This window comes from Taurulus bubalis, assembly GCF_910589615.1.
Source record: "Taurulus bubalis genome assembly, chromosome: 9".
NCBI classification, from domain to species: Eukaryota; Metazoa; Chordata; class Actinopteri; order Perciformes; family Cottidae; genus Taurulus; species Taurulus bubalis.
This window is the reverse complement of record NC_136597.1, coordinates 19,022,923-19,037,020: the sequence shown is the minus strand read 5'-3', so window position 1 is coordinate 19,037,020 and position 14,098 is coordinate 19,022,923. Positions and strand designations below refer to the sequence as shown.

Here is a 14,098-nt window from a genome sequence, read left to right as displayed (position 1 = left end):
CACACACACACACACACACACACACACACACACACACACACACACACACACCACGGCAACAGATAGAGAAGCGTGGCTGATGCAGCAACAACAGCAACAAAAAAATATATAAATAAAGCACAAGCACATCCTCAGATATAAATACCAGTTTTATTGTCAGAAAATAGACATGCTTTCTCTCCACTGCGGAGGGAAAAGACCAGAAGACACTCTAACGAAGAATAACTCTCTGCTGGCATCACTCAAGTAGTGGAGAAATCCATGGAGTAGGATATTAGATTCTTATCATTGAATTATTAATTGATGCAAGTGCAATTATTGTGGCAGAGTTGATCACACATAAGAGAAACCACAAGACACTGATGTTTCTGGATTAATCATCTTTTTCAAAACAATAGATGTAATTCTTCTATTAGATCTGAAACTGATGAGTGATGCCAGGATACATTAATAGTCCATGAGTACTACTATGAAAAAGTAGCAGCCAGCATTGTCTTCCAAGCCTACCTCCTCGTGAGAGACCCAGCAGGGAATAATATAAATAGCATTCACAGAGGTATACATTATTGAACCGTATCCAGTGCTGGGAGACTACTTCTATCCTCGTTCATCACTAAATCCTTTGAATGAGGCAGAGGACAGTATGGGTCAGCAGGCCTGTCAGGAGTAAGATGGCATTAGGACAACACAAAGACCTAGAAAGTGTGTGCGTGTGTGTGTGTGTGTGTGTGTGTGTGTGTGTGTTTATTCCGGAGTATTTGTGTGGGCATGCGAGTGTCTGCCTTTGCCTGTTTGGACATGCATGTGCATAACTGTGTCTGAATGCCACTGATGGATAGGACAAAGGGTGGAGTGATGGGGAGAGTGTTAACTCAGCCCCTCAGGCTGGAGGCAGAGTTGTCATCCTGCTCACACACTCTCTCCTCACCCTTCTCTCCTCACCCTTCTCCCTGCTCCCTGCTCCCTCACTGTCCTGCCTCACGCCTCCAATTCCAGTGGTCAAGGACATCCAGTTGCCACAGCCTAAAGGGACAAACACACTTAGTCTGAGCCGGTATCAGACAGTCAGCCCCGCACTGCATCACCTCCTCTTTAATCTTTCACAGCGACAGTCTCGACCACACACTTCCAAGGTTTTGAAGTTAAAGTACAAACGGAAGTGCAAATAGGACAATAAAAAGTAGTTGCTTTCCTTCATCTATCACCAAGGTCACATTAAAAAAGCAGGCTAATTGGCAAAACTCCTTAATTTGATTGACATTTAAAATATAAAACACACAAGGTAAACAATGCTTCACTCAGTAAACAGTTTCCTTCCCTGAGTCTTTTACTCAGTCTAGTAACGTCATCCAAATACACCATTCAATGCCAAAATATTTAGCTCTGCAGTGAGGTTAAGTTGCATCTGATGAATAAGTATAAATTAGTGCACAGTTCCTCTGCTCAGGTGAATTTGTCTCATTCATTGTGAGACATCTTTGGATTGATTCGGTCCCTCGGTGAGGTTGCACCCCCTGCTGGCAGCAGACGTATAGTGCAGCTCTCTGAGGTCAGACTGCACAGTTCCCGAGGGGAAACCACGTCTCCTTGTCAAGCAAGTCATCCACCAGTCTAATGTTGGTTGCAGCTACAAAAGTCTTCTTGCTCATCACTGTCACTTCCAGCACCATCCCATGAAGCAGTGGGATGGAATTGTACTCCAACTGTGAATAAGAGGCAGATATTTTAGCGATCAAAAAGCTCTACATTCGGAATATTTCTGCTGTGCAGTTTGGCTTTTATCTGAAATTTCTGTCAATTTTATATTCCGTTTCCTTCTATTTGGCTTGGCAAAGGCTTCTCTGTGCAACATAAAAAGATTTTAAAGAGGATGTCAAGTATGTGAGAAGCTTCTGGTCTGCAGGGTTCAGCGCTCAAAGATGAGACTCACACAGCGGGAAGCAGCGCCGCAGGCATAGCACACATTAAATATTCACTCCAACTTTGTGTAATGATACCTTTTGAAAAGAAGTTAATCTCGGAAAAAACGAGTGGGAGAAATACACATCCTTAGATCATAATAATAGAGCATTTTATAAATGTTTAAGTTATGCGAGGCCATTGTGGGAATCCCTCCTCTGTTGTTCTGCCTGTGGGGAGTTTTTCCTCCTCTGAATCGAGGCTCTGATGAAGGGTTTGCTGTACAATATGTGAATCCCTTTGAGGCTAAATAATCAGAATGTTACAGCGACTGGCCCTTTAACAAAAATAAAGGGCCACTAAAACATGACTTTCTTAAACCATTAATCTAATGGAAAATCAAAGGATGCTGTGACTGTTTTAAATCATGATTAGAGTGTGGGAGTACCAGCTCATTGAAGGTGGGGTTGTCATTATTGCGGACCACCGGCGTCTTCTTCTTGTAGAGCAGCTGAGGGTCCGGTCTAAGATGCGTGACCACATAGGCGTCGGGGTTGGCGCCGTTTGCCTGCTTCTGTTGAAAAGAGAAAAAGGGCCATAGAAGGGATAGCCTGCATTTGAGCACACGCGTTAAAGTATTTATGCTTTCCTCTTGTTAAATGCTTCAAACAATGCAATGAGAAGAGTGAAGGAAACTCACAACATTCTTCAGGTGTTTTACCAAGACCGAAAGCTTACAGTTAGAGTAAGAAATGTTGAGCTGGATCTGAGGACGGGCTGCTGCAATAGATCAGCACATTACTGTCAGTAAATCACAGCATAACGTATAATATATAGACTATCATCGAAATTTTGTCACAGCTTAGCCCAGAATCTATCTTCACATTGTACAGTAAATATTGTCTTTAGCATGACAAGCCACTGATTATTTAAGAGCAAGGAATTACCTGCCACCACACTTTCAGGGGCTGTGCTGGGGCCGTCCAGGAACAAGCTGCACACAAATTCATCCTGCAAGTGACAGAGCGAGGCAGGTTTGCAGGTTAGAGCCGGGCCAAACAAGAGATCACTGAGAGAAATCAACAAGTGACAAGAGGAACTTACTCCCTTGCATGGTCCCTCAAAAAGCTGTTTCAGGTACGTGTTTAGCAGAGACATCCTCCTCTTCGGGGTGAATGACATCCTGAGAAACGACTGAGGAAACCTATTTTGAGACATGCATCCAATTACGTCATTATCGTGGAAAGAAAAAAAAACTGTGAAAAAAAAAATAAACGAAATAGCCACATGATGTGAGTCGTATGTGTTTATTTTGTCTTCACTCACTGGGGCAGTTTGGTTTCAATGAAGTATTTCTGCAGCTGCTTATGGATCAGCTCCAACTGCCCAAATGTCTTGTCACTGTTCAGAAACCCATCGTGAATGGTTACTTTGAGGTGATAGGTCTGCAAATCAAAACAGAGATTAATTAAGACCGCTGATAACACAGGATCCACTTTGAAGCTCCCAGGCTGCTTTGGTAACCTCTTGGAAGACAGCAGCTCAAGGATCTGCAAAGCATCCACTTATTAGAGTTTTAGTGGTCCGTCAGTCTTTAGTGAAGAACGTTAGATACACAAGTGTATTAAACCCCAACAGCGTGATAACCATGGATATACAAAAAACGTGTGTTTGGACTTTTACAGTGCTTTCTATAATATAAGTCCATCCTAACCAATCACCTTCTTTACCATAGTTTCATTGTTAAATATTTCCTCTATTTAATGTTTGATTTATGAAATGCATTTGCTGGAGTCCAAATCAAAAAGAATTTGGTATTTGTGGGCTTACACTGTGCTAACAAAACAGTGGAAATTAAGAGTTCACATGTGCTTATTATAAACCTTTATTGTTCATCTCGGAAAACCTTTATTTACACTACCTTTACGTAAATACCTGAGCGCATAATATTTGTGAATCTGATTAGCTGGGCAAATCTCTTGTTGACTTAAAGTGCTCCTAAAACAGCTAAGCCTGCCATCAGGATGCTTAATCTGATCAATGAGCAGTGAAACACCAACAACCATCAGTAACACTCAGGAACACACAGGGAAAGCCTGTCCAAACACAGTCCTATGGAAGCCCGACACAAACACACACAGTCACAGTCCCAGGTGTCGTTACTCTTGGAACAAATGTGTGTGAATCTGCTGCCAGCTCCGGGTGTTTCATTAGATCCCCTGGCTATTAGGATCTCTCTGTGGTGACATATCTTTATGAAAATGGACACTGAGGCCAACCATTTCTGTCTGAATAAACGCAGCACAAAGAACATGCAGCCTCACCACATCTCTTCCCTTGCTGCTGAATCCCTGGACGAAAGCTTCTTGGATGTTGGTGCAGGGAGCGGGGATGCTGACCCCGGTTCGTGGATCTTGTTTCTTCCCTTGACCAAAGCTGTGTGCCAGGAAGTTAACCTTGGCTGCTACACAGCCCATGCTTTCCATGATCTTCCTGCAGCAGGAGGGATACAAACCATTACTGTAAGAATCAGATTAATGCAGAGGCAGAAATAAAAACATAAAAGGATATTTTGAAGATTTTGTTTAGTAAGAGAGTGGCCATGTGTTGCGCATTAACTCACTTTGTAAAGTAGGATGTGGCCTTCAGGTCCGTGTCATGAGGTCGGAGGTTGTTCTGGACATACTTCAGGTCATTAAAGTCCTTCAGTTCTGGCATTCCTGCATGTAGCATCTGGAACCCACACAAATGAACAGGTGCTTCTGTTATATTATCTATTGTCAGATATAGCTAGGAGGTTGTTATTGTGATGATGTCATTCAGTTAAGGTCTCACCAGCTCCAACAAGCTGAGTATCAGTGCAGAGCGCTTTCTGATTAGGTTGTAAGCTTCACAGCAGAGCTCCACAAAGCGCTGCAGGCGCTGAGGCTTCAGACCCCCGTCTGTGATGAAGTGCTGCATCTCAGACGTAAAGATGAATGGTGACCGGTCCCTATCATTGCAAAAGAGAGCAGGGGAAGGTTCTTGGTGATTCACATTTGTATTTTTGACTTTTCTGTATCTCTTCTGCTGACACTCTTTTCCCTTCTTCAAAGTAGTGCTTGACTTTTTATTCACTTGCCTTTTAATGCTTCCGAACTTCTGTGCGTTTCCCATGATCTTGCCAAAGTCGATATGAAACATGTGTCCACTGTGCTTCAACATGATGTTGTCGTTGTGGCGGTCACAGATCCCCAGGATGAAGGTGACCACACACCACCCTGCACACGAGTGGATGAAGTTCATCACAGCCTGCACATACGCAATAGGAGTGTTACACAATGCAACAACCAGAAGTGAATTATTGTGATATACAAGTGTACGGTCCAGCATAACAGTTAAGTTATCAACGATTTTCCAGTGGTTCTAACCTTGTCATAGTCCTCCTTAGTTTTGTTCCGCATGTGGAACCATTTCTCCAGGGTGTCTTCTCGAAGGGTGCCACCCAGACCCCACTCCTGCTGAATATGCCCGAGGGTCACTGCATCTGGAACCACCTCCACCAGGCCTGAAGGACACACAGAATATATGGGAATAAAATGAATTCACAGCCCCAGAACTCGTTTGTAAGACAAGGACAATTTGAACGAACATTATAACAAGACAAACAAGTACACTGACCCTGAGATCTGCCCGTAGAAAGACACTTGTAGGTGATCATTCGCAGGTCCAACCCCTCCTTGAGCCAAACTCCATCCATCACACGGACTATCTGAAGCATCATCATGTCCTGACGCAGGTTATCTCCCGTCTGAACGACACATTTAACAGAGAAATGGACATTGTTTTATTAGATTAGAGGCTCTGCAGGCTGAACATCTTCTCATTGGAAACATTTGTGTGAATAAAACCTGCCTATAAACACAACAGAACAGATCGCCTTATATGCTATTATGCTGACTTGGAAAACTCGTATGAGCAAACCTTAAAAACCTAAGTAAGACAAATTTAGAAGAGCAACATATTATTACCAACCTTGCAGATGACACGGATGTTTCTGGCCAGAGGGTCAGAGCAGATGAATGAGATCCCAAGAGGAGCAGAATTGGAGTTGTAAAACTTACAGGCCTGCAAGTCACACATCAGAGGAGTACACTCTCCAGAATACAACTGTGTGCATATTAGATTAAAGTAATGATACAATAGGTGCAATGTGTTGCGTAATGTTCTTACGTCCACGTCCAATGCCTTTACACGGACTGCAGGATCCAGTGGCAGACAACAGCTGATCCCATCTTTGAAGAAGTTATCAATCTTCAATTTTTCTGTGTTCAGAATATTCTGCAGAAAAACGCGTAAAATGAAAGAGCTAAAATAAAATGCATGACTTGCAGTTATTTATAATCATGGCGATCATAGGTCACTGAGGGACTGAGTATAAATGAGTAGATTAGAGATCTGTTCACAAACCTTACGTTGAGCCTTTTCAGCGGTGCGGACCTGCTCAGCCACCTTCACGAGCACAGACACCAGGCGGGTTTCATGCTCCAGCTCCTGCCTCAGCGCTCGGCCACAACAGTGCCGCAGGGCAGCCTGGACCTTACTGAACCAACCCTGGTAGTAGTGGTCAGTGTGGGCATCCTCCAGCAGCCTGCCAGCATGTCAATAAATAATACATGACATAACTTCTTGCGAAAAACACAGCATTAAAAGACACAAAATAACAGAAGTACAAATACATCTATCGAACTATCTATCATATTTATGTATTTTAGTATTTTTACCTCAACTTCACTCCTTTTTGCAACATTACTGCTGATTACATCATCACAAATAACTACATTTATTTGTAAAACTGGAGTTTTATTTTCATGAAAACTGTCATTATATGGTTAACATTTTCAAGTAGTGTGAGCAGTAATCAAAAACTACATTCCCACAGTTTGATGTCCGACTCTGCTGCTCACCAGTAGAGTTGATGGGCAATCCGTATGTTCTTTATTGATCTCTCCAACAGCAGCATCACCAGAGGTCCATCCAACTCCCACTCGCTCTTCAGAGCCTGCAGGACAGGATGACTGATCACACTAGAATCACACCACTGAGGGATCTAGAGAGTGTGCCAACTATTTTCAAAATTAAAATCAGATGGCTTCAACCAATTAAATATTGGTTTGGTCACAGACACGGTAAGGCTGACGATGAATGTGTTTATTGCATTTTGTCACAGAGTGTGTGCAGTAATAGTTTGTGTGCTCACCTGGACCAGCTGTGGTAGAAACACCTCGAGCTCTCCATCTGGAATATTCTCAAAGTAATGAACTGCCGCCCTCCTCACAGTCTGATCATGAAAACTGTTATAAATTAAAAACAGATATATTCAGTTGCCAAACAAGCTTGCATCATGGATGTGATAAAATATGTAATTTTGGGTTACTGGTCTCCTTGTATTGACAAGTTGACTGCCCCCACAATCAACAAATTAATTATTAAAAAGAACATCAGAGGGAACATAATACAGAACATTGTGAGAAATGATCAGCTAGTACAAGTAAAAACTGAACTCCTTTTCAGTGAATTTGGATATTCTGTGGTACAAGACTGTAGGATATATTCAGTGGCATAATGTAGGCGAAAAAAAAAAAAGAATGGAACATAGAGATGATTTGTGAACTGACAGACTTGTTCTGCTAGAATGGACAAAAGAGCAGACACGAAGCATTAAAAACATCATATAATATTTTGCATCACCTCCTTAAAAGATGGAGATATTCTACTGCAATAATGGGATGGTTGTAATTGACAACACATTACCAAACACACAACAGTTGTGTTTTATCTTGGCCCTTGCAGCTTTGCATAATTACTGTGTCCACGTGTCTGTATGTGAACCAAGAGGAACCTACTCGTCACTGAGCAGGAAGAGGGCCTCCTCAGGTCGAAGGATGGTCCAGTTCTCTACAACAGTATAGATTTCTGTCAGGTCTTCAGGACGCCACTCGGGGACTCCACTCAGCAGCAAGTGGAGAAAAGTACTTCCTTTGTCACTGCTGTGACGCTTAGTCCAGAGGAAATCCTTCTCATTGTTTGTTAGACTGGGGAAGAAAAGAACATTTCAGGAATGAGTTTAGGGATACAAACAGCAAGGGATTTGTAGTCAGATATGTATGTTTTTTTATCTTTGTGTGTCTTGCTCCGTGTTGTTTTTGTTTGTTTTATTATTGCTAGTGCGGCAGAACCAATTGTCCCTCCAGATTAAATAATGGTCTTTAACTTGAGAACAAGGGAATATACATCTCCCTTTAGAAATGAAAATATTATGCATGTCCAAAAAATGGCAAACTTGGAACACAGGACATATACATACAGTAGTTCATAATATAATGTGTGGCGTTTTCTTCTACTCACAAGCAGAGGCAGTGCTTCTTAGAGACGTCCAACATCTTCCCCTGCAATGTCTCACAAGGCTCAGTAAATAGAACTGAACCGGGGAGGGCGATGGGCCTCTGGTACTTCCACTCAAGCTGATTTGGAAAGTCAAGCTGGGGAAAGATGGGAGGACGAATGTTTGAGCAGGGAATGGGATGCTGTTTGTCTTTTGGTCAGCAGGGGGCAGAGTTGTCAAGTGTTACCGACCTGCAGAATGACTCCGATGGCTTGTCTGTGGCCATCGGACAGGGCGGGGGAGGGATGGACAGGCAGCTCGGTCAGTGTGGACAAACTGAGCAGAACGGTCCCCTTTACCAGAGTCCTAGACACACACACACACACACACACACACACACACACACACACACACACATACACACACACACACACACACACACACACACACACACACGTCACTAATTATACCATATGACTTTTCAGTCAACATTCAAAAGGCCCACGCTGTGCTCCAATTAAATTATACGTTTGATTATAATATAAGAGAACAAATAGAGAAGTCTCTCTGTAGACGTTTTGTCATAAGAAAGGAGAGTTGCAGAAGTCAGAGGAATTAAAGATAAAAGTGACTGAAATCTTTTGCGTTTCTGTTTTTTAAGCTTCAATCAAAACATGTGTTCTAGGGCCACTTTAGCAGTTTTACAAATGGATGCTCGCAGTAGTTCAGGCAGGCACAGTGGTCCTTTTATATTAAAGTTACATTACTGTGTTGTGCTCAATAATTCAACTCCCTCTGCCTCCCCAGCCTCCGCCTGTATTATCATTTAGCCAAATGCAATATTTGAAATTCAAAACATCCCAAAAGTTGATACAGAATCTTGACAAGCCGGTGTAAACGCTGTGGACAACCTACCTGTCGCTGTAAAGAGGTAGTACAGCCCAGCCTAAAAGTTCGGAACTCTTGCCTCGCTTGGAGGCCTTGAGTCGAAATGTCAACATGCACTCATATGGCAGCTGATTAACTACAACAGGAAACACCATCCTAAGATCAGAAAAAACATAAATATGTCTTTTTTTCTTCAGCCATCAATTTATGTTAAATATTTGTATTATGACATATTATTTTATACTATTGCTCAAATAAGGATTATTTCTCATACACACACTTATAATGGCATCAGTACAAAAAAAGGACAATAAACTGAATTATTAACTGCTATTATTTACAGTTGATGACTATACAAGATCTTGCCCTTACACACGGTTACACTGGATCTTGTTTCCGGATGACAAGGCGGTGCTGATGTTCTCAGAAATGCCCGTGTCACAGATCTTTGTTCCTCCGTACGTCAAGTCACAGGAAAGAGAGAAGCATTCATAACTAAAAACAATGGAGAGGAAAGAGAAAGCAATGAAACCTCTTGCCCTTATTAGGGTTGTGTTCAAGATTAGTATCTGTGTGCACGTTTGTGTATCGGTACGTGTGTGTGTGTGTGTGTGTGTCTGTAAATACACACATACTTGATCAACCAGTTGGGTTGCAGTTGGTAGAGAGCAGAAATATTGAATTGGAAGATTTCAGTGTTGCCCTCGACGTCAACTATTTGCAGGTTGCTGGTTACCTCCTGACCTCTGAAGTCTGACTGGAAGTTGTCAAAAAAGATGTGAAGCACTTTTAGCAACGCCCTGTGGAGCATGCTCATGGCTGCAATACAGAGAATAAACATCAGTTCACCATGTTAATGCCCAAACCAGTCACACTTTACTTTAAATACCCCTATTTAGCTTGTTTAAGCAGTTCATAATAATCTAATAAATGGGGGGACATTTTACAGTACTTGTCAAAAACTTCAACTTCTCCTATGAAGCACATGCTTCTTATTATTAAAACTGTGTAGTGCTGTATTGTCATTCATAATTGATTTAAACACCAGACTCTGGTTATAGCTTTTCTACTTACAACTACACTGTAGCATGTTATAAACCATTTATTATAAAATGTAATTGGTAACCCAGTTTAGTTTGGTACTAGTACTACACATAATCTGAAACACACCCACACACAATGGTATTACAGTTGAGTAACTCACCTGCTTCACACTCAGACGTCTCATCATGACTCTGTAAAAGAAATATGAGGAAACACAGCATTGTATTGTGTTGTTATGAAAGTAATCTTAAAAATCTTAAGAATTTAAAATGGATTTATAATGGATCACACAAGAAAACAAATGCTGAAAGTAGAAATGTTGAAAGTAGAAATGTTGAACAATAGTATGTGACGTCATACCAGCGGTATGGGATTGATTCTGTTGATTCTGCCAATAGCGTCCTCCAGCTCCTGACATGAGAGCCCACACAGAAGATTGCAGATGAACCGAACACGGAACTCGAGCCCATTGACGTTCGTCCCGGACTGCAGACACGGCGAGAACAGAAAGTCAGCTTCAGATACATCACTCCTACTAAAACGTCTGAATTATTCTGAGGTGGTGAAACCCACAGCACACAGTTGCAACTAAGGCAAAAACCACAATCAAATACTGTGATATGTGCAAGACATGAATAACTGTCCTCTCTTTACTGACCTTACTTCTCATCAGCTCTGTCACCTCGCTGTTGTAGGCACTGAGCATGTCCTGCAGGCTCAACCTGAGAGAGGAGGACAGGTTCAACACACGCGTATGGCATCGTGGTCGAGGACCACAAAGCAAAGCACAGTCCTTATGTTGTCTACAAACAGACGCTGGTTGACCCACTGAATAGTTTTTCCATTTCACTAAGCCGATGTGGGAGGCATCTTACTTGCAGGTGTTGAAGACACAAACAGGACGCAGGAGCTGGTACAGCTGGCATGGTGCTCTGTCGTCCTCCGCCTCGGAGAAAAAACAGATTCAAATTGCTGTGTAGGATTGTGGCAACTCATTGTGTAGCGTTTTTTAAATTCTTATAAAGCATGTAGACTCCTTAAATGCCAGCGAACATTTTATTGTATGACTCTTTATCTCTTATCTGGTTACATCAGGTTCACCTTTGCTCTATTTAATTCTGGCTGCTAAATGCCTGCAGCCATGACGTGATGTGTAAACAGAACAAAGTCAAGAACTGTGGGTGGAGGTTTTTACAGCTATAATAGACCTGGCGATAACTATAAGCTGGCGATGGGCCAGGCACAGGTGTGTGTGAGAGCAGCATTTCCGGACTGAAGATCGGCCACCCCTTCTGGGTAAATAATCTACAAATCTAGAGTTTGAACTGACTTACATCCCTGCACAGACGGTGCTTGAGGTTGTTCTCGTGGAGCAGTCGGAGCGGGACGACTAGTTTTAACTTGCAGGAGGTCTGAATGGTCTCGTGCATGCCCAGCAGTTCTTCACTAAAGAGAGATCATCAAATGTAACGATGAATGTGGAAACACACCATGTTTGAACAGAACATCATGAATCATAAATAAACAATAGTTTCTAGATGAGTGACTTACTTTCGGAGGTACTCGTCAGAGTCGCACAGCTTTAAGTAATGATGCCCACTTGGGCTGCGGGCGAGGTCGAGCAGCTGGAAAATTTCATCAATCAGACTCTTCACTGTTCTGTTCACTGGATAAAAGATCAGAGTTCAGAGTCCACATACTTCTGCAGGGACTGAAGAAGTACTAACAACAATGAAGTGGTACTTCATCGCCACTATATATCGGCAAATTAAGTTACTTTTATTTTACATTCAAACCATCTGATCATCTTAAAAAATATGATCCTTTTTGTAGATTAGAGGCCATGCACACCCTCACGGATACTTTTAGTTTCCTAGCTGATTAGACCTGCTCAGGTTGGATTTGTGCAAAAACATTGATAGGAGGCCACCATTTACTAACAACAATGATCCAGCTGTCAAGTCAAGTCTGAATTGTCAAGAAAAACAAAGTTTACAGGGCAGCCTCTGAAGTCAGGAATATTTTCATAAATTATTATTATGGTATGTAAAAAATGTAAACCTAAATGGCCATTTTCCCCAACAGGTAGATTGGATTTTTTATACTTTAAGTACATTTTGCCAGAAATAATACATGTTTTTACATTATGGTATGGATACTTTTACTAAAGTAAAGGATCTGAGTACTTCTTCTACCATTGCAAACTAAATTAACAACAGTTTTACTACGTTTATTCTACTTTTTATAATTACCAGCCGGAATAGTGACGGCGCTGGTATAGTTTTTATCTTGTGAGTTTGTGTGTGTCCTTGTGGCAAAACGTAGAAGGAAGTACCACAGAATGGGTTTTGAGTACTTTGCCAGGTGTTTAAACGTCTGTCTGTGTCCAGATGTTGTCACCGTGATAGTGTCAGAACGCAGTCATGAAACTTTACAGGTGTTTAGTTGAGATCAGACTGAAGGTTGAGCACAGGGTTAGGAACTGGTCCAATGTGATCCTGGTGTGTCTCTAGTTCTGATCATTGTGATTTTTAGGTATGACATCATCAAATGAAAGACAATCTTCTGAATTTAATTTCTAATGGGGATACAATCTCCTCATTCTTTGCGAGTACGAATTGCAACCATTATAATCACTGTAATTGCCTGTGGTACTGCGTTGGTTACTCGTACCTGTGGTGGGGAAGGGGATCTGGTGATTGTCCCACTCAGTGGCCACGCTGAGATTTACCTCCACCTGCTGCAGCAGGTCCGGGTGGATTCGTGACAAACGACTCCATACCACACCCGAATTATGAAGGATATCTGCGTGCCTGTACCGTGACATTAGCCTGCCAGAGACGGTATTTAGAAGAACAGGTTGCCAGATTGAAAATGAGTGTGATGACAAATATGTTCTGTACTTAAACTTAATATGAGCATGATTCATTTCAGCTCACCAAAAGGTACAAGAACAATAGTAAACATTTTGGAAAACATCCTCATGCGAAGATTAGCCTTAAGCAAAACAACTACATATGATTCAGCAGTAAAAAGCTACTCAAATAAGAAACTGTATATATCATATTTAAATTAGTGCTACTGTTCTTGTTGTATACGTAATTTTGAGAGTTACGGTGTCTTTAAGGTGGAAAATTAAAAAAGAAAAAGTCAAATTCATTTCACAGCAGTCTAACAGTCAAAAAATAACTATTATAAATATGTTGGAACATTTTTTCATGGACTCTCTCACTTGGAAGTTGCAGCACAAAAAGAAGTCAGCCTCTTGGTGCTGCCTTGTGGAGTGTCTATTAGTGGGATGGTCCATGGGTCCTAAAGGGGACATTTTGCCTATGTTAAATCCGGTCATTTGATTCAATCACAAAGAAGCTTTTTGTCTTTGTAGAGGGAGAAGCTACTGGAGATACTCACATGATTGTGTATTTCTGTACGGGAACGAATCATTCTTTGAGCGGGCCCAGTGAGGTCACAGGATAGCTGCTTTGAGGCATTGCTGAGGGGTATTCGTGTCCTGGAGGGAGGAGGAGGAGGGGGTGCGTGGCCTCGTGTACTTGATAAACATGCACTAAGCGGTCTGGTTCGGACTGGAAGGCGAGGGGGACGTTCTGGTAGAGGTGCAGGCAGATCGCCGGGAGGAGGCACGTGGAGGTCAGTTGCATCTTGTCTCTGAATCGATCCATTTGTTCTTTGATAGGGATCCATCACATCTTTAGGAAGTCAAATCCTCCTATCTCACACTTTCAGCACGTCCTCACTTCATAACAATGTAGAACAATGTGGTACTAAAAATATACAACAAACACCAGAATTAGGAATGAATTACATGAGTGTATGAGACGTACTGCAGGCAGGACAAGGAAGCCGTTTTATGACTGGAGTCTAACGGAACATTGGACTAATTAT

The 14,098-nt window shown here is 42.0% G+C and overlaps 1 protein-coding gene across 1 annotated transcript; it reads right to left on the bottom strand.

The window, feature by feature from the left end:
• Window positions 1–128: 128 nt before the first annotated feature.
• pik3c2g (phosphatidylinositol-4-phosphate 3-kinase catalytic subunit type 2 gamma) lies at window positions 129–13,897 on the bottom strand (the record flags this gene model as incomplete). The annotated part of the gene is made up of 32 exons (XM_079223363.1): window positions 129–1,703; window positions 2,348–2,473; window positions 2,600–2,679; window positions 2,847–2,910; window positions 3,004–3,103; window positions 3,226–3,344; window positions 4,224–4,392; window positions 4,523–4,632; window positions 4,735–4,891; window positions 5,021–5,190; window positions 5,310–5,446; window positions 5,560–5,689; window positions 5,914–6,006; window positions 6,112–6,219; window positions 6,349–6,529; window positions 6,846–6,940; window positions 7,139–7,232; window positions 7,785–7,973; window positions 8,287–8,420; window positions 8,515–8,629; window positions 9,179–9,307; window positions 9,524–9,646; window positions 9,787–9,970; window positions 10,356–10,386; window positions 10,556–10,681; window positions 10,854–10,917; window positions 11,071–11,141; window positions 11,530–11,641; window positions 11,747–11,861; window positions 12,869–13,026; window positions 13,428–13,507; window positions 13,607–13,897. 32 exons carry the CDS (start codon window positions 13,895–13,897, stop codon window positions 1,551–1,553), a joined length of 4,008 nt encoding a protein of 1,335 aa, XP_079079489.1. The 3' UTR covers window positions 129–1,550.
• Between the last annotated feature and the right edge of the window lie 201 nt (window positions 13,898–14,098).